Source organism: Heliangelus exortis, chromosome 9 (assembly GCF_036169615.1).
Source record: "Heliangelus exortis chromosome 9, bHelExo1.hap1, whole genome shotgun sequence".
Taxonomy (NCBI): domain Eukaryota; kingdom Metazoa; phylum Chordata; class Aves; order Apodiformes; family Trochilidae; genus Heliangelus; species Heliangelus exortis.
This window is the reverse complement of record NC_092430.1, coordinates 20409630-20436935: the sequence shown is the minus strand read 5'-3', so window position 1 is coordinate 20436935 and position 27306 is coordinate 20409630. Positions and strand designations below refer to the sequence as shown.

Genomic DNA, 27306 nt, shown 5'->3' with positions numbered 1-27306 from the left:
GCCCATGTCCCAAACATGAGGGAAGGGAGAAACCATTACTGCAGAAAATTAAGGAAGCAATGATGGAAATACCACATTATTTTTTGAATTACAGTGTACTGTAATGTTGCTGTTGACAAGGGCATCATAATCTCTTCTGCAAATAACTTTTGTCAGGGATTTATAACTCTGAAGAAATTTGCCTAGTCCTGAAACTTGGCATCATCTCATTTAACAAAGTACTTAATTGTTGTCTTATACCCTTTAAGGACACCTACGTGCAGTGGGTGTTGATTTCTGTGATAAGTACAGCTATTTGCCCTTTAAACAGGTGACTTTATATCTTCTTTGGGGGCTTGCCTAGACCTAAAAGGATTACAAGGACTTAAAGAAAAAGTACTCTGTATAGAGGATACTGAGAAGAAAATCGAAGTGAAAGAACCTTTAAAATGAGATTAACCAACAACCCTGGATTTCTGTTTTTGTGACTATACAAAGGAGCTGCAATGCTGTTAGTACAATTCCTGAGCAAATTGAGTACTGTTCCCATTGAGTACTGAACACTGAATGGCTCAAGACAGTTCACTACAGGCAGCACATTAACACTTGCCACTCTTCCTGTTGTAAATCAGCCTCCTAATAGTCTCAGTTGTTAATGAACTGGATTTAACAACTACAGCACCAGTCACAAATAAGTTACTGTAATATATTCGTATTAGTCTTTGCTTGTTGGCTTCATAAAATGTTCATATAAGCTGACCTTTCTGTTGTAGAGCTATTAGCTGCTGTTATTATTATACAGATGCAGCACCTTTCACATAGCCCTTATTATATAGTTTGCAGAGGCTCCATTGATAAGGGGTTCAAACAGGAAAGCTGCCACCAAAAAAAAAAAAAAAAAAAAAGTAACAAGATGCACCTATCAGACGGGATGTAAATGTGTTATTTTTAAGATCAAAGAACAGGTTGATAGTTTTGAAATGGGCTCATTACGTCAATAATGATAAAGCTGACTCTCCTGATTTCTTGTGTACAGCTAATTGAAAGACTATTTAGCATTGATTTGATACCTCTATAAACATTCTCCCCACAAATAAGTGGAAGTATAGAAATGCTCATCAAGTTTATTGCTTTTCAGCTTGGTTCTGTCCAGTATGCCAGGGTTTATGATTCCCTTCTCTGTCTGTGGAATGGCTTTTAAGCTCACTTATTGCGTATGCAGACTTCTGCCATTTTGTAGTTATTCCTTTATCTTTATAGTAAGACATGTATCTAACAGCAATTAAATGCTGAAATAGCTTGCTGGCAGATGGGATGGATTTTCTGTCTCCTGAAGCTTTCTAAATCGTCTTTCAAAAATACGTTCACTTTATGGTCTTTGTAATAGAGGAGACTGAACTACTGCATTGTAGTTGACTTGATAGTTGATCTCTGTTTCTGTTGTCTGTTTTTTTATTATTCTCAGTGGAGTGTTTTCTTTATTCTAACCTACTGAAAATTACATTTAGACATGATATTTTAATCATGCCTACTTCTTTAATGATCCAGCTCATCTAGATTGCACGACACAAATGACTTGTGCTTGAGAAGCAGGATATAGTTAAATATACCTTGGGTCCTAACCTCAGATACTTTGGGGTAAGTTGTGCTTACCCCAATTTGGTCCTGAAAACCCAATAACCAATTTGGCAATAGTAGTAGAAAAAGTGAAGATGCTAACTGGGGTAACTCGTGCATTCTTTGCATTCTTTAACTAGAGCACATGCGTTTCTAATAAGATCCCATACGCCAAAGACTGTTCTCAAATGCAAAAGTGAATTGAATATTGATTTTTATTTTAGCTCATTTAGTTGTTTGGGGTTTTTTCTGTAGCTAAGTGGTTTTGGTGATTTGTATGAAAATTGAGTTGCCAAGTTACTAAGATGTAGAATGTGGTTACAACTTATGTCCATTAAAAAACATTTAAAGAAATTTCATACGAATTTTTATTGCGTGCTTATGTCTAGATTTAAATAGCCTTTACTAATACACTCCATTAAACAAAAACATACATTTTTAGTATGTCATAAATACAGAGAAAACTTAACTATCAGGGGTATGCAATGATCACCATTTAAAAACTCAGCAAGATTAATGTTTGCCATGCAACTGCATAGAAAAAAACTGCCTCAATTCCTATCCTATAGGTAATATTGTAGTAATTTGTTAAGAGTTTATTTCTTTGGCAAAAACACTTTCTTAAATGACTGTACTAATTCCAGGGTCAGAATTATGTATCTCTGGAATACATTAATGATTTGTTTTGCTTTTAAAGGATAAAACCTTGCCTTTAAATTAATTTCTAGTAATAAGTATGAAGTGGAGTTGGAAAAATGAGGTTGTTGGGTACTTCTTAAATAGTAGTGACCTCTGGCATTCATGGTTTGCAAATTAATACCTCCACCAACAAAACATGGAGACAGAGTGAAAAGGGAGATAAATAATTTGAAAATCAGTTAGCTCAATTTCCATAGAATATTAAGAAACCTTCACAAACATGAGGGCTGGGCCAACAGGAAGTCTGTAAAGTTCAGCTAGAATGCTTTGCAGGAGTGAGCCATTTGTTGACTCAACTGGTATTTAGAGGCTAACATTTGTTATCATTATTTAAAGAAATAATGTAGATTTTCACAGTAATTTAAGAGGTTTTAGTTCTGCTTGCTCAGCTCTGCATATAGAAAAATATGGACTGCACGTAGAGTGTTGATTTGCAAAGTGTTGACAAGACCTCCCTTGACGTGCTTACCACAAGGTCTTGACTGTTCCTAGGCTGCCTGAAAGCTGTGGGATATCTGTATGACTGTATCAGGAAAGGAAGATAAAGCAAGATAGTCTTCCAGTGGACAATGATCTGTTTCATTATATCAGTGTTTTCTAACCATTGGCTCTCTTCAGAGCTTCAGAAAGCAAAATTCTATTTAAAGTATGTTCGTCTATTATGTGGCCTCAGTAATGTTGGGTGGTGCTTAGTTTTAGAGAAATAAAAGGCCTTAAAATGTAGAAACAAAGGGATAATGCAGTGTTGTAGGTGTCAGTCCAGTATCCATCACTGTGAGAAGTTTAGTATCTTGGTCTTAATTTTACTCTCATCGATGAGTGAGTCTGATACTTAAAAAGCCTTAAATTTCCTGTGGTTACATGATGGAATAGTTCTTGTCAAAGTACACAGGAAAACAGCAGCCGATTGTTGCAGTCTGTTAAAAATGATTTGTTGAAAACTGACTTTGAATTGTTTGCACTGGAGGTCAGGGTTCCCATTAGAGGGCTCACACTGCCATAGAAATATCTAGAAGTTCCACCGATATGCCTTGCTATTAAAGAAGTGATTTTGATATAAATACCTGACAGTGCTTTTGATTCATTAAAATGGGAAAAATAAGTGGAGCAAAACAGCTGGGACAATTTCTAAGTAAATTCATCAGTCATTCAGGAACTATGCATTTAAAATAGCTATAAATAATAGAATGTTCCATCTAAATGGAAGGCTTATATTGATGTGTAAGTACAGTGTCACCCTGAAATTTCTTTTTCAACTTATCATTTCCTTGTATTTAGAATCAGATTAGGCAAGTGATATTATTTTTACTTTTTCAACTTTATTTTTATAGCATTATTTTGTGTGAAATGAAATCGATACACGCAGTTGTTAAGCTTTGAAATTACTTTCAGGTAATAAATAATTGTTTTGGAAGCTCTGCGCCTTCACTCAATTTTTTAATATTATCTTGGGGACTGACAAAATAATAGGATAACTTTTGTCTTTTGCCACTGGCACCTATAAATCCCTTTTATTCATATTCTTACAATATATTATATTCCTTTTAAATATCTTCTTTCCCCTCTGATGATGTTCATGGACTGCTGATCCTACAAAAGAAGACAGGATGATGGAAACAGGGAGAGTGAAATACTGAGAACCCAGATTTTTCTGTTTGGTTCTCCCAGATTTACAAAGAATAAATAAATGATTTATGTAGACATGAGGAAGCAAACATTGAGGGAATTTTAAAATTTTGTTTTGATAGATAAAAAGATGGCCTATCACAAAGTGAACGCAGACCAGAGAGCACAGGGGCACTCTCCATACCTTGACAATGATGACCTCCAAGCCACAGCACTGGAACTGGAATGGGACATGGAAAAAGAGCTGGAGGAGCCTGGGTTTGACCATTTCCGACTGGATGGTGCCATCCAGCATCACCGGGGGAACTCACAGAGCCCTGACCTCGATCTGGAGCCCATCCAGCCATCATCTTCTCCAAAGGGAAGATTCCAGAGGCTTCAGGAAGACCCTGAATACATCTCACACTATACAAGACAGGCACCAAAGAGCCACCGCAGCAATTCTGTTCGGATACTGAAAGTATTTTGCACTGCTTTGGTTTTATTTATTTTTGGAATTGTGATAGGATATTACGCACGCAAGAAATGCCCTTCTCCTGCAACAGCTCGAGAGCCAAATAACCTTCATATCTACCATGAAATTCTCAAGGACATCAAAGCTGAAAATATTCAACAGATTTACAGGTATGTACGTTGTGATTTTCTCTAAATGCAATCAGGTGTTGGTGAGATTTGGTTTTGTGGAAAAACTGACATGAAATCTGTCATACCAATTTTTTTCCTGCTTAAATTAAGGAACAGTATTGGCTCTTTCAGCTAGATATTAGGATAATAGTAAGAATTTTTAGGTAAGCTGAATTATATGACTACTTTGGAATCTAAGTTTGCCTGGTTGCTGTCCTTTAATTAACATAATTGTTTGCATTTGGTAATTTTTGCTACATAATTGCATTCTTTCAACAAATGTAGTCAAGCATTAGTTGAGCTACCTATGGATTCAGTATAAAAACATATGCTTAGTTCATTTAGTGTATTACCCACAAGATTTTTCTTAACACAGTGTTTTGATCCAAGAATGCTGTTATCATATGTTGTGTTAAGTTGCTTTCCCTCAACATCTATTTGGCAAGAGTCAGGCCTATTGCCCTGAAACCTGTGTATGCATAGCACCACAAATACACACCATGCAACATATGTTGGCTGGGAAAAAAGAGAGCCCAAAAATGACAAAATCAATATATGTTATTACAAGACTTCTTTCAATATAGTATATTTGGAGTTACTTGGAATAAGTGGCAGCTGCTTAACTGGCAGTTTCTAACTATTACTGAGAATGACATTAATTTAATTTTCTTACCTTACTACTTAGATCAGACTCAATAATGGTAAGAAATTTTGCTAACAGTCCTGATAAAGGACTTAGAAGAAAAATGTCTAAAAGACACAGCAGTGCCAGCAGGTCTGGAGTGGGAACTTCCTATTGGGATGAAATACACTGCAGTCAGATGAAGTTTCGAGGAGTGGGACCCTCTGGGCTTCTAAAAGAGGGTGTGGAAATGCACCAGGGGATGTGTGGATTTTATTGGGTTTTAGACTGGATTCTGTACAGGCTGCATTAGGTTGAATGAGGATCATGTAGGATAACAGCAGTTATCCTGCATACTTTGCTGGAATGTGAGATGCAGATGTTCCTGTCCACTTCTCCATTGGAAGCTCCAGATGACAACTTGTATGGTGCTCTTCAAAGTGTCTTGTAGTGACCATCAGCTGGATCCATGTTAAGCATTTTTCCCAACAGATACTAGAAATCATTAAGTAAAAAAGTCACATTGCTGTTTTTTATTCCTTCAGCTTCACACCTTACTTCTCATGAAACATAAATGCTACAGAAATTCAGTCCAGTTTAGCAAGGTTGTAATTACTAGCTTGGGCCAATTTGCCCAAACAATGATATTGCCTAAGTAAAGTTTTCTTTTGTAAGTCTTTTTGAAAACTTCTGCCCACTCTCTCTAGGTAAGTGATTAAGATGTTGGTGATAAAAAGCAGAAATCAGCTTACTCCTGGTATTTCAGAGATTTCAAGAGGACTAAAAGTTGCCAGAGTTGCCTGAAAGGGAGAAAGGAGTCTCCACAAAACTTGAGCAGTTTTCCTTACCTTGCACATTGAGTTTTACATGCTAAGAAAAATTAGGGCAAATATTGTTAATAGTACTCAGTCAGTAGAACTAACATTTAGGAAAACGAATACTAAATGTACTCAGGTTAATATTTATAAAAGAAAAAATCCTGGTCCATCCTACTGGCAGAGTCAGAACTGGTAAAAACAGATGTAATTCAGCAAAGATCACTGAACTGTTAGGAATCCAGTAGCATTATATCTGTTTGTGTCATGAATATGATTTCAGTTTTCTTTTGGAAGATAGATGAAAAGGTTTCAGTTCAAGCCTGGTGTAACTTGGCTCCCTCAAGCCTTTAGGGTGAATATAAAAAAGACATAAATCCCACATCCAGAAGAGACCAGGCACATGCCAAAATGCAGAATACTTCAGGCACTGTTTAAAATGATATCCACAGCAGGACTTACCAGGGCAACACAGATGGACCAAGGTTGTAAAATTTACAGGCTGGAAGTAGGCTGTCTCCTGGGGCAGTGAGGTTGAGACTTCATGGCAAGATTGAGTTCTTGGAGCTGTTTTAGAGAGTGTCAAGAGAGCATAGGTGGAGAGTAGTCATCTGTGCTTTGCACCCATCATCCTGCTCCCTCTCCCATGTGCCTGTAGCTCCCAAGTGCAGTTATTAAAATAGGAAAAATCCTGTTTTCAAAAACGATGAATGTGTTTAGATGTGGAAGTCTGTAAAGTTTATAATAAATGCTTAGGGTCCTCAAGGACCCGTTTCAAAACAAACATCAAATGATTTTGCCAAGAGCACTGTGGAATTCTCAAAAGTAAAGGAGCCAAACTTTCAATGGAAACTGAGATTTCCAAGCTGCTGCTTAAAATGGGTTTGTGGTCGCTGGTATCACTTCAGTGCAATTGAAAATTCTGCTGATTTTTTCCTTTTCACTATGTCTAAAAAGGGGGAAGCTCAAGAACTGGCTCTGTCCTGTTGTGCATCTGCTTGATGCAAATGAGCTATCCAGTGGTCATTACATAATTGAACTTTTTATCAGATTTGTGTTTATAATGAGTTTATTTATACATTTTAAGTGTATTTCTTGTCTTCCTTTGCCAAATTAAAGATGAGCTTGCCATTTTTGCTGTATAGTGTCCCCTCTGCCTCCTGAGTTATGTTTTTCTTGAAAGAAGACAAGGGAAATAATCACTGACTTCAAGTTTGCTCTCATTAACTGCCAAGATTGTGGTCATCATAAATATTGCTATTATTTTATATTCGAGTATGGTAAACATTTGAGTTTTGTGTACTTGACTTCTGTGAGTGATTCCAGTTAAAGTTTGTGTTTAATGTTAAATCTAGAAGAACACAGGAATGAAAGTATGAAAAGTAGGAAAAATATTGTCTTGTCAGAGACCTCTAAGATTATAATATTTACTACTATCCAATTTGGCATAATTTTATCAAAGAGAATATAATGTGTTGCATATGTAATAGTGCTGTGCATTTCAATAGGGGAAATACAAAAGGTGATATTTTTATTTCAGATGAAATTATTTCAATTTTGTTTCCTCCAAAATAAGATAAAAATGAAACAATCGTGAATTGTTTGGAAAATCTGGGGTTGACATAATTTTTTAGGGAGTTGTAATTTTGGGACTGATGGAATAGTAAGAGCAAAGAAAAAATGGGCAGCTGATGTTGAGGATAATTCTAACTACATTGTTTCAGATGAGTTAATTCTCTCTAGCATTACTTTTAAAATTCTTATGGCTTTATTCTGCTTTACTCTGTAATTTCTTTCACCAACCATATTGTCTCCATTGGTATCAGGTTCACAGTCCTCTTGGATACATTTTTCTATGATTAAGACTTCAGGGGGGCTACAGACAGAAGAGTCTTTGCTTAGGTCTTCATCCCATCTCTAGAGGAGCTCCTGCATTTAATCTCTGCTTTTCATTCTGTGTATTCTTGCTCTGATGCTTTCTTCACTATCATTTCCCCCTCCCTCAGACAATAGGGAGGTTCAAATCCCTTCATAATCATCTAGTTGTAAGTAAGTGTCCTTTGGAGGCTTATCTGTTCCTTCTTCCAGCTGGCAATGTCACGTGCAGAATCTCACAAATCCATCTCTGGCAAGGATTGATTTGTCACTGGTGTCTGGTGCCATCCATAACTTAAGTTTAATCCTTCAAAGGGCTTTGGGAGAGTAGGCAGCAGCAGCTCTCCTACATGGTTGTGACCTAAGAAACAAAAAGTGCCTATGCAGTGAGAAAAGGAGGGTTTTTTCACCTGGTTTTTTTTCTGAAAGTGAGAAACTTTCCATACCCAAGTGTTTCTTGTCCCTGATCAGTTATAATCAAGTTCTGTTAAAACCTTGGAACTTCAAAGCTCTTTATCAGGTATATCCTGCAAAACAGATCTGGCGAGCAAAGAAAGCCCAGAACTTCTCAGAAAATCTTGGTTCTGAGTATATGGACTGAATGAAATTTACAGGCTACTTCTTGGCAATATTGCCTGGTGGTCTGAGTGCTTGTCTTTATGTCCCCTGCACAAAACCAAATTCTTTTTTCTGTCATGCCAAGGGCTAAAAAATGCATTGTAAAACAAAAAATCCCAAATCTCAGTGGGAACTCATCCCATTCCCTCTTCTGTATCAGCCTCAGGTATTTTTTTGTGTTACCATTAAAAAAATGAAGTACAGTTAGACTGCATCTGAAGTCTTACCTGCATCTTTAGAAATGGATGTTGGCATTTTCCTGGGCAATCAGGAGCTGTGTGAGCTCTCTGGATGTATTTCATGCTCACATTTTGTGTAATCACTTGGGATTCTCTTTATTCACATGATAATTTTGAATGTGTATTTATAAGTACAAAGCCCCTTTTGTAAGGAGATAAAAGTAATGTCAAACAAGTGAAGGTTCCCACTTATCTTCCTGTTACCTCCCCAGTGAAGAATGTCTCAGAGAACATGGGAGGTATCTTTTGTGGAAAAAAGATGCCCTGCATGACCCCAGTGCTATCTGTGGAACAGCAACTTGATAAATTTAGGTTCCATAGGAACTTGATAAATTTAGGTTCCACTTACAGGGAAAAAAAATATAATTTTTAAGCAACAAAAAAATGGGTGATGTCTGTATGTCAGAGGTGTTAATAGAAACGCTTCTCTATTTTATTGTTTTCTTTGGTTTAATTTAATTTGTTGATGCTTTCTTTTTTTTTCTTTTTTCTTTTTTTCTATTTTTTTTTTTTTTTGTCAAACATAGCTCTTCCATTAAATGAAAGAAGGAAGAATTATATTGATATTATGCTTGACAAGGAAGTGTAAGCTTTTTCCTGTCAGACTTGTTTGCAGCATATGCCTATAAAATGTTCTTCCTTTTTGAAGAAATGTCTTCACTTATGGTTTCCTTAAACTCATAAGGATGTTTCATATTTCAAGTCCACAATGTTGCTCACTGAGAAAATAATTTTTTTCTTGGTTGATTATTTTTTTAATGGTAACCATAAAAATATATTGATTTTTAGATACTTGATTTGGGAAATCATTAACAGTAAAGTCTGATTTTTGTATTATATCTATGTCCTTTGCAAATGGAGTACACACAATGTTGTTTTAAAATAATTTTTCTAAGCAGTTCACCAGTGTGATACAGTAATGAATGAGATCCAATGAATGAGTCCCTTGATAAACTTCCTTATCTGTCACAGCCCACATGAATGGCTCCTTTCTCAAAACCAGCATACAGTTTTGTGCTAGGGGAAATACGAAGAAAATCACAATTGGACCAATTTACCAATTCAGAAACTCTTTGTAAAACAAACAAATGTTTTATTTTGCCTTTGAGATTTAAGAGAATAGGACTTTAATCAAGCAAAGCAGGAGAACTTGTGTGATGTTGTAGGGTGGACATCACATGTTATCAAAGTGAAAACTGAGGATGGTGCTTTTGAATATCTTCCTGTGTCTCATTCCCAGATGTGTATTGTTTTAGAATAACAAAATGCACAGAGAAGATAATTAGGAATTTTTGGAAGATTTTAGTTATTACTGCTTTGTTTTGGTTTTATTCCATAAATCTGCCTTTTGTTTTCAGGGTCTGTTTCAATGCAGCATTTGTGGGCTCAGGGTGGGATTTTGGGAGGGGAAGATGGAGGACAGCTCAGTCCTGCTGAGATGCAGGGGACTGAGGGTCACAGTCATGTTCTTCATTAAGTGGATCAGGACCTGACATCCAAGCTTCTCCCATTGGAGTGTGTTCTTACAAAACATCTGTGTGTTGGTAAAGTGCCTCATTTTCAAAGAAAAAGGAAGACTTGTTTTTGATAGGCTAAGGAGGCTAAATGAATTTTGCTCAGATCACTGATTTTTGGAATGCATAATACTTGTTCTTTTTAAATTAGACATTACCTTGCCAAAATTGCCTTAAACTTATCATAGCAGAAGTGTGGTTAGGATTTAGAGACAGAACCAATTTCCATGGCCATTAGCTATCTAACTCTTTACCATGACTGCTGAAAAGTGTGGGGCAATTTAGTCCCAATTAGAGCAGCAATTGTGAATGGTGACAACTACTACTTTTTCTAATAGACAATGAAATGAGCTGTGTCAGTGTGGGTGAGGGAGTAATTTGCTTTTTAAATGTCTAGCATACCTCATTCTTGCCTGGTTGGGCTAACAGACTGATCAGGAAGGGACTGATTGAGCCTTCCTGTTTGCTGGGACATCTGCTGCCCCCAGGACATCTTACTCTCCTCTGTGCCTGTAGATATTGGTGCTGTTTGGAAAGGTGGAGTTTTCAGGGAATTATTTCTGTTTCAGGATGACAGACTGGAACAGATGGTAAAATACCTATGGATTTTAAAAAGCCATACCTTTTAAAAAAACTTCTGCTAAGTGGCAGGCTCTGTACTTGACTTCACCTGAGAAAAAGTAATACTTGACATTTCTGAGTGATTCAGACAGTAATGCTGGCTAAAAGGCAGCTTTTAGAGACAAAAGACTTTATTTACATTGCCATCCATCAGTTTTATAGGTGTAACAACCAAACCATATTTCATTTAAAAGAAAAATCTGAAGGGGAAAAAAAAAAGGTACATGGCCTGCTGAGATGACAACCAGTTTTCAGTTTGGGCCAATTACTTCCAATGGGGAGATACCAGAGGATGCAGAAATCAGAGTTGTCCTTCACCCTTCAGTCCTTGGAACCGAAACAAGGAGAATCAGCAATTCTGGCTAGGAGTCCCAGGGATGTACTTACAAAGATACTGAGAAACAAACCTTCCAGAACAAAACCCCTTAACAATTTAATTAGTGGCACCAGGCGTGCAGACTATCTCCTAATTGCCTGAACAACTCCAAGGGTTTCCTCCTGCTGAGGGAACTGGATCGGCGCTCAGCTTCTCAGCGATAGTGTGCTTGGAGAGTGGCTGTGTTCTCCGAGGAGATGGGTGGCACAGGGCATTGCAAAGAGTTCTCTTGGAGAAGTTCTGAAGTGCCAAACACTGGCAGATTCCTATTTAGGATGCATCTCAGCTCAGCAGTGTGTAAAACTGAAGTCTATCGATGCTCTCGAGATGCGGCGTTTGAGCGGAGTGCTGCAATGCACTGCAACAATTAGCAATTAGTTTCCTGCCTGTACACATAAATCAAATTAACAAAGCCTCGAGGGGAAAGAGTCTTCTCAGCCCTCTTTGGTGGTGCTTTGACATCCAGTTCCCTACAGTCAGCACCTATGACAGCTATTTACTAGAAGCCTGCTAATAAGTCAGGCTGTTACCAGGAGCGCAATTTGTTGCGCGGCGTTAAGTTACTGTTCATGCAGCATTGGTAAATGAAAGCTACTAAGGAGCATTGCTAGGAATCGATCAGAGATAATGAAATTGATACTGGCTGAATAATAATCAATTTTAATACCAGTCTTCTGCAGTTGTCTTGCATTAAGGGGCTTCTGTTCTCAGTTCAGTTCTCTTTGAAAGCTGATGAGTTTCTAAAGCATAGTACTGAAACAAATATGAAATTAATTGAAAAGTTGTGGCTTTCCTCAGTAATATTGGAACAGCATTAGACTTCAAAATTGAACAAGTTGCTTGGCTTTTGTGAACTTCTAGCATACTCTTTATGAGCAAGAAGTTAAATAATGCAAGAGGTTGGTAGGATGTTTTTTCCCTCAGTCTCAATACCTGGTAATGTTTAAATATGTGAGAAATCTCATTCTTCATCTGAGCTGAAGTTTTCCCTGGGCACATGGAATTGACACAAATTCACAAACATGTGATTTCTTGATGATCTAGTTCCTGTCCAAGTTAAAATCCTGACTCATACTCTCCTTAAATTTACAAGTATATAGTCAAGGGTGAAAAGGTTGAAGCATTCCAGTAAGTAGGAATCTTCTCTATCTTTAGTTTTTTATTTTAGTAAAACATAAAAACTGAAAAATGAACTGAAATGTCACTATCAAAACCAAGTGTTTGAACAGCTTGCAAGTGGTTTGAAAATAATGTTTTTTTAAAACTTGGATTTTTAATCCTAGTTGAGGTATTTTGTGTGTGTTTGTGTGTTGACAGTTCCTACCAACAAAATCTCTGATCCTCAACCAGCTTAATGTCTTTGTTTATCTTTCATGAAAGTTTGTTACTTTATAGAATGAATAAAATTTAATGACTTTCATCTTTTGAGCTTGCTATGATGTTTTGCCTATTTTTTTTCTCTCTTTTGTATAGTTTCACAGAGACTCATAAAAGCTCAGTATATATAGTAGCCCTCAGGTCTTTCACTTTTAGTCAGCAGATAACATTTGAAGGTTTTGTTCATTTTATCTTTTTAATGGGTGCTCAAACTTCATTAGCCAGGCTAATTAAGTGGGTTATGTGAGTCTTAAGGTCGATCTTGCTGTGAGAGTTAGGACCCCATCAAAGATTGACTTCTCTCTAGCAAATTTCAAAAAAGCTCTTCAGAGAAGTTTGTATGAATATCATAGAGATCTTGTAGATTGCTTTTCAGAGATCTGAGAAAGGAAATAATTGGGGATGTCTTTTCTTTGGAAGTTTGGGTATGGCTGAAGACTGAATTCCTCCAATATTATAAAAACTGACCAAATGACCCAAGTTTTGAACTATACCAGTTTGATTTAACTGTACAATACTTGTGTTGTCCTCTAGGCAATAACTTACTGTATTTCTGCTTATGTGGCAAAATACGGAGCCTGTAGACTGGAATAGCCCAGGACTTCTCAAAAACATGTAGAGGAAAGACAGTGGGGGGAAGGACTGAGAGTTAAAAATGGATGAGTAGTCCATGAAAACGTCATTACACATTTGATGGAAATTGTTTTCTGTTCCAGCATGGCAGCTGTGATTTAGCAGAGAGCTCATACATGTTCAGTTATAAATGTAGCTGAGGCAGGAATATGTTCCCAGCAGTTCTGGAATCTGTTCTCTGTAGAAGGCTGTGTGATCCAGCACAGATGTAGAGCAGATTGACACCATTTAATTATTTAAATAGGTGGCTGAGTCCTGTTTGTGTGGAAAAAAAAATGGTGGCTCTGTGTTGCTTGTTTCATGGCCATTTGTTATTAATAGTTCTGAAAGTTTTTTTAAATTTTTTTTTTAAATAAATGCCAACCTCGTTGATGGGCCCTGTTATGTGCATTTTTAAGTAAATAGGGAAGCTTAGAACAAGGACATACAGCCATGAATCAAGTTTCCACTCCTCCAACTATTTAGGGAACAAAGCAAGAAACTGAATTACTCACGATATGCTTAGTTCAAGGCAAAGGGAACCTGCCACTGCATTGCTAGCAGTACAAATAGTGACTTAAAAAATAAAAATGTTTTCTGTATTATCATACTTGTTTTTCTTTTCTGATATTTCTAGAAAGCATTAAAGAAAGTTAAACCCTGTGACAAAAAAAGCTTTATCTAGAGAGTTCCTTGGAATTCTGGCACAGACCATGTGCGGGATTTTGTTTCCAAATTATTCAGCCTATGTGCTAAAAATAAAATGATAAGACAATTGATAAGACATCCATACCAGCACTACTTTTGTACTCATGGAAAAGTTTTGGGTTAAAAAAAAAAAAAAAAATTAAAAAAATAACTTTTGTAAGACTGTTTCCTGTAGACAGGAATGTATATATTATATAGCTGTCTATTCATTTATGTCTGGAGTTGTGTGCATATCTGGATACATAAATCTAATTTTGCACAGTAGGTGAAGTCCTGTCTTTTACACTTCTCAAAACTGTCATATATTCTAGTCCTCAGTACCATTTATTTCTCATCGTGGCTGAAACCTGACTGCTGTTCTAATCCCAAGGCCAGAGTACTTCTTGTATTTCTAGTTCCTTTGAAACTCTACAAACTCAAAACACTATGATGAGAAATTACAGGTTGAGGGGCTGATTGTGTTCATGTTGAAATAAGTGTCATGTAAAATAAAAGATTATGTTAGCTGATTGCAGTGTATAAATATTTTGATGTGAAAATAGATATCTGGGCTTCCCAGTCTTTTATGGGAAAAAAAATACAAGAGCCAAGGGCTGAAAGATCAAGAGTTAATCTAAAAATAAAAGTATACATCATGGATAAAGTGATGAATGGAACAACTTTAATTCTGACTTCATGTTGTGGATATTCTTTAGCCAAAATGTCATTATGGTGTTCAACACAAGGCAAAATATGTCTGTGGCCTAGAATAGCAAGGTGAGATGATTTAGTAATTTCTTTCTTATTTTTTTTTTTCTAATCCCTGTGTTTCATCAGTATTTTCAAAGATTTTATTGAAGTGTGCAGAGGTCATTTAACCCTTGTGCATGTACAGAAAAGATCTTGTGCAAGTTTTAGAACCATAGCTTTGGATTTGGAATGAGTTTCTCAGAAGGCAGTGCTGTTCTTTCTCTTTGCTAATTATTGTGCAAGAAAAAAAAGGAAAAAATTTCCTGCTTTCATATATAAATCTACAATATAGATACAGAAATTAGAAATTAGGTCTTTCTGAAAGAAGTTTGGGCTTCGGTGGTCATAGGAACCAACTGGTTGTCACTGGGTTGTCACAGGGCTGCTGGAAGGCACGTGGAGCACAGTATAGCACAGTATAGCACAGAAAGGCCATCAGGCTTTATCTGGGATTTGCAGCTCTCCACTAGCAAAACTTTTTTTTTTTTTTCTTTTTTTTTTTTTTCTTTTTTTTTCTTTTTTCTTTTTCCCTAAAACAGTCACTGTTAAAACGAGAATAATTTGGTATGATGTTAGAAATACAAAGCTAAAGAAATGAAATCCTACTTCAGTCTTACGGATTTGGGAATTGGTTTTACGTGCTTTCGTCACATCCTGGCTGGATTAATCTAACTCTTTTTTTACAATTTTGCCAGCATTGCTGCTGCAGAATTTGTGTCGGATTGCAGTGGCAGCAACCATCAGCAGCTCCCTGAGGACCAGCAAGGATTGCAGAGGTTTAGATCTGTTTTCTGTCTTTCTCGTTTTCTCCTGAGTTCATATGTCTTGAAGTTAAAAAGGTCTCAGTGTTTGGGAAACAGTTAATTGGATCAGGATGAGTCATGCCCAGGATTAAATGCTGGCAGCAGGATTAGATCCCTTCCCCTCACTTAGCGTAATTAAGACTGACATTAAAGATCAAAGTATCCCTTCAAATTAAGGCCTCAGGTAAGCGAGAAACCCTTCAGGGATTTTCCAGCCTAGTGCTGTTCTCCTCTTGCTAAAGGAGGCTGTGGGATTCCACCAGGAAGCCCTGTGGTGGCCTCTGGAGGTCAGGGACAATCCTGCTGTCCTTGTCCTACTGAAGGAGGCTGTGGGGTGCCACCAGGGAACTCCTGTGGTGGCCTCTGGGGGTCAGGGACAATCCTGCTGTCCTTGTCCTACTGAAGGAGGCTGTGGGGTGCCACCAGGGAACTCCTGTGGTGGCCTCTGGGGGTCAGGGACAATCCTGCTGTCCTTGTCCTACTGAAGGAGGCTGTGGGGTGCCACCAGGGAACTCCTGTGGTGGCCTCTGGGGGTCAGGGACAATCCTGCTGTCCTTGTCTTGCTGAAGGAGGCTGTGGGGTGCCAGCAGGAAGCCCTGTGGTGGCCTGGAGGGCAGGGATGACCATCGGCAGCCATGGTCGCTCCTGTGGGCAGGAGATGTTCCGATGGCTCGCGGCCTCTTTCCTCCTCCGTGTCCCGGGCACAGGTGAGGCACTGGGACGCAACAGGAGATCTTGATGTTGTCTTGCAGGTGTGTGGCCTTTGCAGCCATCCTGGCGTTCCAGTGAGAAGCAGAGAAAGGCATTTGGTAAATTCAGAGTGAAGAAGGCCCAGTCTGCAGGTCCGTGCTGCTGTCCTGGCTGTGGTTCAGAGCTCTGGAGCCCAGCCCAGGAGTTCTGCTCATGGCAGGCCCCAGCTGGGCACTCTACCTTCCTGGCGTCTTCAAAACTGTTTTTTTCGCAGATTGTTTTGGGGGATTGTCAACATTTTTCCAGCAGGGCTTGTTGGGTTGTATGTACTGAATCTAAATGTCTCGCTGCTTGGCTGCCTTTCCTTGGTTAACTTTCCCAAACAGCTGCAGGGAAATCCCTGGGTCCTTCCCGTGTCCAGGATGAGGTGGGCACACTCCTGGCAAAGGCTGTGATGCCACCAATGTCATGTGCCTTCAGAGGGACCTCATCTGAGCCATCTTTGCTTATGTGTGTTTGGTTTTCTCGAAAACAGCTGACCCTCTTCAAGATCTGGTCATTTGGTTCATCTTGGATCAGGGCAGCTCTCATTTCTCCAGCATATTTTTAGCATAGCAAGATATATTTCTTTACACATTTACTCCAAACAACTGAGGATGTTTGCATTTGAGGTGCAGTTTCTGAATAAACCAGTCTACCCAAAAAGAATTGACTTTAAGATTAGGTTATATATTGGATCATGTGGTGCATAAAGACATTTAAACACCTGTTATTTATTGTATGCTGAACACTGGCTGCTGGCAGCATTATAATATGTGAGTTGTAGTTCAGAAGAGACAGAAAACAGATTTGTCTAAAGATGAGTCTTAAGTGTTTGTTATATGCTGTTGTGCCACTCGTGAAAAGTGGCTTTGGGATGAAAATAGTGGTATTCCACCTGGAATTCAAGATGTATTACTCTAAAGAAAAAGTTGTTACTTTTTCTAGAACAAGAGGAAAGTAATTTTACAGAAGATAGCAATGATTGTTGTAAGACTTTCTGTAGTTGTACACAAATTATTTCCAGGTTTCTTGTGCCAGATTTTCTGTGAAACAGCATGTAAATAGTGACTCATAAAACAAGAAGATAACTTCAAAGAAAAAGTGTGACCTTATCGAGAACAACAGGGCAACTATTCCAGAGGCAACAAGTGTCATCATACTGATTTTAATTCTTTAAATAGATGACTTGATAATAATGGAAAATTGGTGTTTTTTCCTAGATTCACCTCCAGCTAGAAGATGCATCATTATGCTTTTTGTATTGCAAATAATGCTGTATCTTCTCTTTCAAGTGCAAATGCTATTAAAATTTGCCAGAAAAGCTCTTACTCCTCTTTGAAACATTAATGTTTGAAAGCATGAAAACGTTAGAATGCATTCAGTATTTGTTCACTATTGTTATAGCTGAGAGGGCAATAGTTGATCTCTGTTAGCATATTTTTCAGTCAGTATTTAAACTGCCTTGGGAGTATTTGAGAATACATAGTAAAATCAAATTATTTTTACTTGAGCAGTGACTTTGAGAGAGATTCTGTTCTGCTAGTCATGGAAAATTAAAATTAATATTTGCTTACAATTAATTGTAAGATTCTGATTTTATTTTTTATTTAATGGTGGAAAGCCCCATCATATTTTATCTGGAAGCCCATGTAGGAAAGTTTTCAGTTGCTTTTCCCTGTTTATCAGAAGAATTTCAGACCTACTACATCTTACCACCCTTGCTTAAGGAACAGCTTCACAAAATAATTCTCTCCATAGTTGTAAGTTTGCATTTTCAGAGGAGGGTTAATTATTTAAGGAAAATGAGAATTGACTGAAGACAAGGAAGGCTTCTGCATTCCTTTCAGAATGCTTGTTCTGTTACAAATAATATTTTCATTTCATCAGATTAATTAATTATCTGACGTTTCCTTTAAAAACAAAAGAACTAAAAAAAAAGACAGGCATGAATTGTTACATGAACACTAGTATTAGTACTAGGAATCAGGAAAGTGTAAGATCATGCTCCTTGGACCATTCTTTAAACAAATATTCAAATATCTTACTTGAAATTCTGTTTTCCCTGAGTATCATGGAAGATTTTTCTTATCTTGTTCTGTCATTAGATTTGAGCATAAGGAATGCTCAAATATGTTGCTCAAATATGTGCCAATACTAAATATGTATTGACTAAATATGTATTCAGACATCTCTGGGTTTTAAATTACTAAAGGTCCATTTATAAGTCGAAAGAATATTCTACCTCTAGATAGAAAAGGAAAAATTCTGTATTTTTCTTTCTGTTGGTAGAAAGGAAAAATTATGAATTCAAATTAATTATGTCTTCAAGAATCATGAAAATGGAGCTCTGGTTCTGAGGAGTAGAAAGCCATGTGCTGAACTAAAATAAATAATATTAATTTAAAAAACTCCTTAATTTTTTCCTTAGTTTTGTCACCAAAAGGTAACCCCTACTTTACAGCTTTTGAGATGGTCTAAATATAGAACTAAATAGCGTTTACTCAGCTTAGTCCTCTTTGAAAGTAGATTTAGAGCTTTGTTCTTGGTTCCCTTTCCTGTGTCCTGGAACATGCTTATTTTCCTGACTTCAGGCCCTGGAGTTCTTCTGCATTTAAGATCATATAACCAAGTTCAGAGTATTTTTTTTAAAAAAAGATTATGTATAATGCTTTGGGGCAACTGTTGAGAAATACCCTTCTGTATTCATAGCAATGCCATCCTATGTGTTTAGTTTAGTGGTTCCCAAAATGCTTTTACACCCCTGGGGATTCACAGGGTGATGTTGAGCAGGAAAGAAAGGAGCTGGACCTTTCAACCTGGTATTCTCCCTCTTAAATGTCAGGAGAGCAGTGCTGGGACTGGAGAGATGCTGCAGTGGCTGCAGTTGTCCTTCAAAATGCTTAAAGGATGGTTGTTCCCAGGAAAGAAACTAACCAGAGAAACAGAGCAAAGTGAGGCAAATGGATGGGGCAGGCTCATCTCTGTCTGGATGTAGAAATCAAACGGTAAAGGAGTCGTTAGTAGAAAAATGTTCTTCTTACTGGGTTTTCTATTAAATCTGTTGGTTTAATAGTTAAGGAGTGGAACACCAGAAAGTTTCTGCATCAGAAATTCTTCAGAGATGTTTTTGAAAGATTGGTACCCTTTGGCTACAGTTAATTCTGTTTTAAATACGTTTATTTTCACTTTAAAAGTTCAGCTGGAGTTTGGATTACTTCCCTATTGAAGATAATTTGATTTTGGATTGCAGCAGTTCAGAAGGATATGGATGGAGGAAAAATTCTTCCATAAAAACTGCACTATATGCAAATCATCCTGATCAGGCAATGAGTTTGGTGCTAAGTTACAAGTTATTTCTCAAGAATGAGTGATTTATGGTTCTAAGATAATACTTTAAAATTCTGCTGCACATGCCTGGTTTTTAATAGCTCGTGTGTCATCCATCTGGCACATATTATGTCTGGGTATAAAAGTGAGTGTTGAAGTTAAAACGACTTACTGGGAGTGGGTTTTCAGAAACATGACACGACACTACTGTTTATTGTGTCAGTCATGCTAAAACTGATCAGAGTTCTCAGCAGGTTGGTAGAAATGTCACTCTTAGACTCCATAGGGCCTGTTTGGATATGATGCATTATTTGCTGATGCTGTTTTCTTGTTTACATAAGAGGATTTGCACGGCTTGGTGCTCCAAATATTGGACTACTGAAAACCACCTGCATCTGCTGAGGTACTGAGACAAAAATTCTGGAGGCTGGCCAGGTTTCTGCAGTGCTTCTGCTTACGTGGTTGACAGTAACATCTGGTAACGCAGATGTTGAATTCTGGAGAGCCGTAATTATTTTGAGAGTAGGGAGAAGTTGTCACACACAGTTATTATCATGCTACTATCACAGGTATTAGAATCAAAGAGATCATTTTGTTCTTTGCTGACGGCATATGTTTTCTCAGCTTTGGAGGTGTGCTATTTTGATGCCATGTAATATGCAGATTAAATTTTTTTTTCTTACTTTCTTCTTTTTTAAGCAGCTTGAAGGTTAAAGAAGAGCAAGACTGTAGATGCAAAATGTTTTGTTTCTTCAGAGTACCAGTTCCACTGCTATTATAATATGCTTCATGCTGTGCCCCAGAGCCTCTCATAAATAAGCCTGCTGGATTTTGTACTTGTGGAAATGAAGTACTTTAGCTCTGTTTCTCTCAGGTGTTAAGAGTTTTGGTTTGGTTTGGTGTTTCGGTTTGGGGTTTTTTTTTGTCTGTGTTTTGAACTCCCTGAATTACTCTCAGGCACAGGACTATTGGAAGGAAAGAGACAGCTGTGATGTTGGGAATTTATGTATTTAGACTCATATTGCAGAACAAATATTTGTACTCAGAGAGATTTTAACTCTGAATACAATAAGTCTGAAAATGTTAATTCATTTGGCCCACTTGATGTCAGGAATTAACATTGATTTCTATAAGCACCACCTTATATTGACACTGAAAAACTTGTTTATAGTAAATACTGGGTTTTCCTCTTAGAGTTCTATGTTCAGACATCTGCAGAAGTGGAAATGAGCATCTTGTGAAATTTCTAAAGTGTAGTTTGATGCACAGTAATGTTTTAACATTTTTTCAGAGCTTATGATTGCAGTAATAACATTTATAAATTTCTTAGACAATGCAAGTTTCTAATGTGTCTAGGAACAAACTGCAGGTAGTAGAAAAGTCTTCCTTCTCCTGAGCCCAATGAAGTCTACCTAAAAACAATCTTTGTAATATCTAGGACTTAGACCTGCATGTGATGAATGTGTAGAGAATTTGAGTTATTAGAACCAGTTATGAGTAAGAGTTCCAAGGTGCCATAAGTACCATAAAATTTCCTTATGTCTTATTCTAGACATTTTAAATTTGAAATTCAGCTTGAGAAGTTGGGGTTTTGTTTTCTCTAAACATCAACTTTATTCATATGTTGCTAAAAATGAGTGTTCTTTATTTGAATTCCTGAATCCTTTAGCTAAAGTTACTCATCTGCATTAGTATTTTTCAGACTCATCAGCTTTCCTATCTGTGCAGCTCCACAAGTGCTCAGATGGCCAAAACTTCAGTGAAATCCCAAACAGGTCATCAACAGGTTTTCCTAAAATAGCCTTGTTATGCTGTCCAGACCTTTTTCCTTTCATTGTCTTCAATTTACATTTACATTTTAGGCTTCACTTACTGCCTGATGAACACAGTGAGGTTTTGGCTCCACAATCACTACACTTAACAGAATGCCCTTCATCTGCTGAAGTGGTACTTTTATTAAGTTAAGATGGCTTTTTACCTGCTTTACTAACTAACCAGCATTCTAAGACCTCTGTGGTTTCTGGCTTTTCCACTCTGGAGCCTGTGCATTGGTTTAGTTTCAGGTGGCTTTGCATTCCTCACATAATCATTTCTTCCTTCACACTCCACCAGTGCCCAGGTTTCCCAGGGTGAGTCATTATGTGGGTTCAACTTGACTTTGATGCACACACTTTATTATTTTGTGATATGTTGCATAGGAATGGTTACCATGAGACACATATTTTTGTGACTTGTGGTATGGTTTGTTGATGCAACAAGCTTAAGCGATTTAAGATCGTTTTCTGCCCTCTGGTTTTACTGCTGCTGGATGAAAAGGTCTGTTTAGTTTTATCTTCCTCTTTTATTTTTTGAGCACCTCGCCTTTGAACTGTACTTACACAGTGCTCTGGGTCAATTTTTAGTTTCAGATGCTTCTGTGTTGTCTTGACACAACTACATCAGTTAACCCCTGATGAAAACTTGGGTCATTTTACATCACCTAAGGAATGTTTTTGAATTGACTGTATAACTATGTGTACCCAGGTGAATTCTCATGCCATCTTTCTAGCTGAAATGTCAGCACACTCCTGGGACAATTTTCTTGCCCCAGTGCATTTCTGACATTCTCAGTCTGTGTTTTCTCCTGGAAAATATGGCGGCCCCTTTCTCACTCCACTCCATTATACAAAATTAATAATAAATAAAAGAAATCAACAGCTTCCACATTCATATTAATTAGATCATTCCTATTCTACCTTACTTTAGATTATTACACTCTTTTAGATGTACCTGAAATAATTGCATGTTCGTATTGCAAAAGCAGCAGATAAATTAACGCTTTAGAAGTGGATGATCTCAAAACATTACTCCTAATGTGGTCCTGAGAATTACAGGTCCATTTGATGCCAGTGTAAACTTGCTTGTAACCACATGATTCAGGTATTAAATTCCTTTCTTCTTAAAATTGGTCTTAATTTCTGTCTTTGTGTTTGAAAAGTTCTTTGTATGGTGGAGCAAGCATCAGAATGGAGCAATACAGCAATCACCTCACTAGTGACTTGCTCAGACTCATTTTGTGGGGCAGCTCTTGGCTGTAATTCCTAATTCCCTGAGCAGACCACTGAATATATGGATGTGAAGCAGTCAGTGTGTGAGACCATTCTTGTTTGCTTGTTTGATTGGTTTGATCTTGGCCTCTTCCTTGTAGTCAGGTATGCTTTATGAATTTGAGACCTCATTTGTGTTTATTTTATCATTACTTGTGATCCTGAATTAACTGCTGGACATCTACATATCCATATGAGGAGCTGTGCAACTGGCAGAATCTGATTTAGAAAAGAACCAGAATTGGGCAGGAGTTTTGTTCTGGGATAGCACTTAGTATCTTACTAACATTTTCCAAAATTAAGTAGGAGTTGCTTCTTTGTAAAGTTTATCATGTATGCCAGAGAGTATTTGGGAGCTGGTTTTAAAGACTAGATTTTGCTGGCCTTGCTGCAGTGTGTCTGCTAATTTATCAGTTAGCCTCCCTCAGGGGTATAATTGCCAGATGCTCTTTGATGCTCATTAAAGTGGAATCAACATCCTTATAAATCTATAAAGATGGACTATAATGCTGCTGTTTCAAGTAAGAAAGAAACGCCTATTGTCAGCACAAAGAAATGCAGACATCTTGATTGCAGTGTTGTTCTTTGAAAAAAATTAAGGATTTGAGAAGAAAATTTGTTTTGCAAATGTTGACAATGTTTTTGCTTACTTTTATGTTCATAACACTCCATTCTTATGTGGGGGGAATGAAATATTCCATTTGAGAAAATGTGAACTTATATTGGGTAACATGGTAAATTCAACCCAGTGAGCATTAACCTTGGTATTCTGTCTAAAGAAACCATGAGAATGCTACTCATTATGCTTGGTATTTCTAATTCAATTATGGAAGGTGTGTTCTGAGAGTGGGAGAACAAAGCAAGGTCTTCTGAGGCCATTTTAATTTTTTTTTATCACTTAAAGAATGTTCTGATATCAAAGATTGGCTTTAAGATTCTGTCTTAAAACTTAAGATAGGACACAAGTTTAAATTATGCCAGTAGCAAACACTTTTAAAATACTTTTTTTCAAATAAGAGAAAAAGAAAATAGCAATAAAATTTGAAACATGTATTTCTTTATTATGCCCAGTAGAACTCAAAGATGTGGACACCAGATTATACCTATAAAAATCAAAAACAACAGCAACATAAACCAAGATGCACAGTAGATGTTTTTAGCATCCTCTTAACTTTCACAGCTAAGAATGTGCAAGTTATCCCCTCTTCTGAAGATCAATAAATTCCACAGACCAGGCATGTAATAGAATTAGTTTACTGTTCCTGTTCTGTGCCAATGCCAAATGCATCAGAGCATACTGTAAGAATTCACAGTCAGTAATTATGTCTCAGTTAATTGTTGTATTATGCCTCAAACTTAAGTGTTTCCGACTCTTCTGCAAAAATTTTATTTTCTATAAGGCAAATACATATTTTCATTAGCCATCTAAATGCATTGTTCCTTCCTAAATGTTGCATAGCTGGTCTTCACAATATTTTTATTAAAAAGAAAAAAATCTTTTATCCATGATTTCTGTGATAACTTTGAGTTTCATTGGGTGGAGAGGATAAGCATACAGCCTCTTGTAGTGACAGAGGTGATGTCTCTTGGGTAGGCAGCACCTTGAAGTGGCCCTTGTGCCACTTGTGGTAGCACATGGGAAGCCTTAGAGATGTTTCCTTCAGGGAGAACTTAAGGCTTCCTGTCATTAGGAAGTTTTGCCACTTGTATAATCCAATACTTTTTTTCACTCACCCTTTTTTGTCAGATCTAGCAGGGACAAAACCAAGCTGTTGATGGAAGCACTAAGAGTTGAGCTGTGCCTGCAGTGACACTTAGAAATTATTTTAATGTCACTCTAAAATAAGATGTATTTACACTGCACAGTAAACCCTGCAGACTCTGAGGTACTTAGGCAATAAGAATATAGATAGCTCTGAAGAAAACATGTGCAAATGAGGTGTTACATCCCTGTGCAGGGCTGTAGACACTCTCAATTCCAGGAGTTGCAGCAGGGAAAGCAGCAAGTTCCTTCTGGAACACCCTAAAGTCAGTGACAAGTTTCTTTAAAGGTCCAATCGGGATAGCTCTCCCAAGTATTTCCTTCTGGAGCTTAGTTATTTCAGGTTTTATTAATGATACTAGTGTAGCCATTTCCCCTCAATTTTGCAAATGAATCTTGAATAGCAGATCATATAGGATCATAATTTAATAAAGAGCATTATTTAATAAAACAAAATTTTTTATCACTGACATTTACTATGCTGTTCCTTTAATAATAGCTTCTCCTTTTAAATTTGTAGTGATTAGTTTATTACTGCTGATTTTAAAAAGATTGCAAATATGTCTTCATATTCTTTTAAAATATGGCTACAGCTGAAATTCAAACAGATTGCTTAAAAAAGAAGATGAGAGATTATTTATTGCATATTCTGCTCATACAGTGGATCACTGTGGAGTGTTGTGTGCTTTTGAGTTAGTACTTGAAAGGGAGATCACTGGCAGAAGTCCTGGGAATTCTGGCTGTAAATGGATTAACAAAAACATGAACATTGACACCACATGGTGCCAGGCAAAAAACTTTCTATTAAAAATATGATGTTTGTATAATAGCAAAGAGAGAATGTGATGTTACAAGCATTTGCTTGTACACATTTCCAGGAGACTGCTTGTTTTGGTAGAAACAACCTTTATAAATAATTTTGAAATTAAACTACTTAAGCCTATTTATTGTATCAATCAATATGCATTAGATTTGTATGGATTTCAGAGAGAGATTTGATTTTATTTTCTAGCTGATAATGTAATTACTAAACTGCCTTTGGTGATCAATAAGTTTAAAACCATAAAACTTTTCTTTTCCTTTAATATTATTGAAATTACTAATTAAAAAAACAAATCAATCCAAAGCCCACTTAGTATAATGAATCAGCTCGTGTTTAGGTGAGTAACTTGGAAAATTACCAGGAAAACACATACATAATAATCAGTTAATATGCTTTTATTGTGATAGGGAAATTTGAAGTTAACCTGGTGTTAGTAAAACCTGGGTAGGTTGGTTTATGTGCTCTTTCAATTTTAATCATAAACTCATTTTGTCTATATGTAAGATTATTGTTTTCTTCTGGTATGAGCTTTAATAAATTGCTTGTTTGCAGCACACTTTTTTAAAGTTTTATTTTGACTTTGGCTTTCAGTATCTAATTGGTGATACTGAACATAATCAGATTGGCAGCCCAAGAAGATTACAGACTCTATACATTTTTTCTGAAACTGTTTATTCTGGATAAAGTGTCTTGCTTTTTGCTGTAAGAAATTTTAGTTACCAGGATTTTTTTTTGTTATTTTTTTTCTCCCCTGCTTTTTGGTTGACTGATGTGTTTTAGCGAACTTCAGATTAATTTTGCACTGATTTAAGACACCCAAGCATTTTTTAGCTATTTGTTACTTTTTGGTGATACACTGGTATCCTAAATTCTTGGAACAGTCTTTGGTTTCCTTGGAGCAGTTATTAACATTTTTTGTAACCCTTGTGAAATAAATGTAATTTTGGTTTGTTTTTTTTCTTTCTTCCCGAGATCATGTGAGTTCAGGTGATACTGAACTGAATTCACTGCTTGTTATGTTTGAAGTAGGGGCAGAATTTGGCTGGAGGGGTGCTGGAACTTGCAGCAGTTAAAATAAGCACAGGTGTTGATTGTTTAGCTCCTCCTCAATCACCTGGGCTTTTTAGTCTGAATTTTGCCAGTGTCAGATAGGAAGACTGTCATTTCTCTGAGTCCAAGAATAAGGACATTATGTGTAAGAGCTTTGATATGATTGACCCTGATTTTCAAGTGATTTTGGGGGTGAGGGGCAATAACTTGTGCTCTCTCATTTTTCTGCTTGGGGAAAAAGCTGATTGAAATTTTCAGAATTTATGTTTTCGAAATGGAAAAAGAGGCACAAGCCTCATTTGATATTTACATTTCAGTCATTGACTGAAATGAAGAATTTTACCCACCTCTTTGTTCTGCACTGACTCGGTAGTTTTTTTCTGACCAGGTAAGATTTGCGAGATAGATACCTAATATCCAGTGGAAAGGTCACAGTGGAAGTCTTGGAATAAAAATATGAAAACATTCTCTGGTTTCAGAGTCCTTAGGAACATTTGGATGCAGTTGTCTGTATCTGTGGTTGTGATGTGCTGTCAGCATGGGTGTCATAAACAGTGAGGCCAAAGCTGTCAGACACACACATCGAGGATATATCTGCCTTTGAAACCATCAGTCTGGAGGAGACTGATAAGGCAACCGAAAGTAATCTTGAGTTGAGAAAAGAGAGAGAATAGCAGGATATAAGATGATAGGGGAGAGGTGAGGTAAACAAGAAAGATAGGCTTGGGGATTACAAGTTTGTGCTTTTAGTGTTAATAAATAACATCCCACCCTAACACAGCAAGTGTATGCCTGGTAATCCTGCAGTGACATCCTGGGAGACACTGGCCTCTGTCTGTGTGGCTTTGTCCCCGTTGGTGGCTTTCTGTTCTACTGCCACCTTGCTTTCTGGGGAAAGGGGATGGGGGGTCCTTGTTGCTTAACCTTGAGTGTGGGGTCAAGAGACATCCAATCAGAAGGTATTTTGGTCATATCTTTATCAGGCACTATCATATCATGATGGTAGAAAAACAAAACCATTGTCATAATCAAAAATTTATCTGATCCTGACTTGCTTCAGACTCTAACACCA

At 37.2% G+C, this 27306-nt stretch overlaps 1 protein-coding gene across 5 annotated transcripts in view; it reads left to right on the top strand.

The window, feature by feature from the left end:
• NAALADL2 (N-acetylated alpha-linked acidic dipeptidase like 2) overlaps positions 1-27306 on the top strand; it is a 363639-nt gene that overhangs the window by 173041 nt on the left and 163292 nt on the right. For all 5 annotated transcript variants that reach the window (XM_071752638.1, XM_071752640.1, XM_071752641.1 and 2 more), the window contains one exon: positions 4044-4545. In XM_071752638.1, the coding sequence (XP_071608739.1) occupies positions 4052-4545 (494 nt within the window). In that variant the 5' untranslated portion in view covers positions 4044-4051. The remainder of the gene's footprint in view (positions 1-4043; positions 4546-27306) is intronic.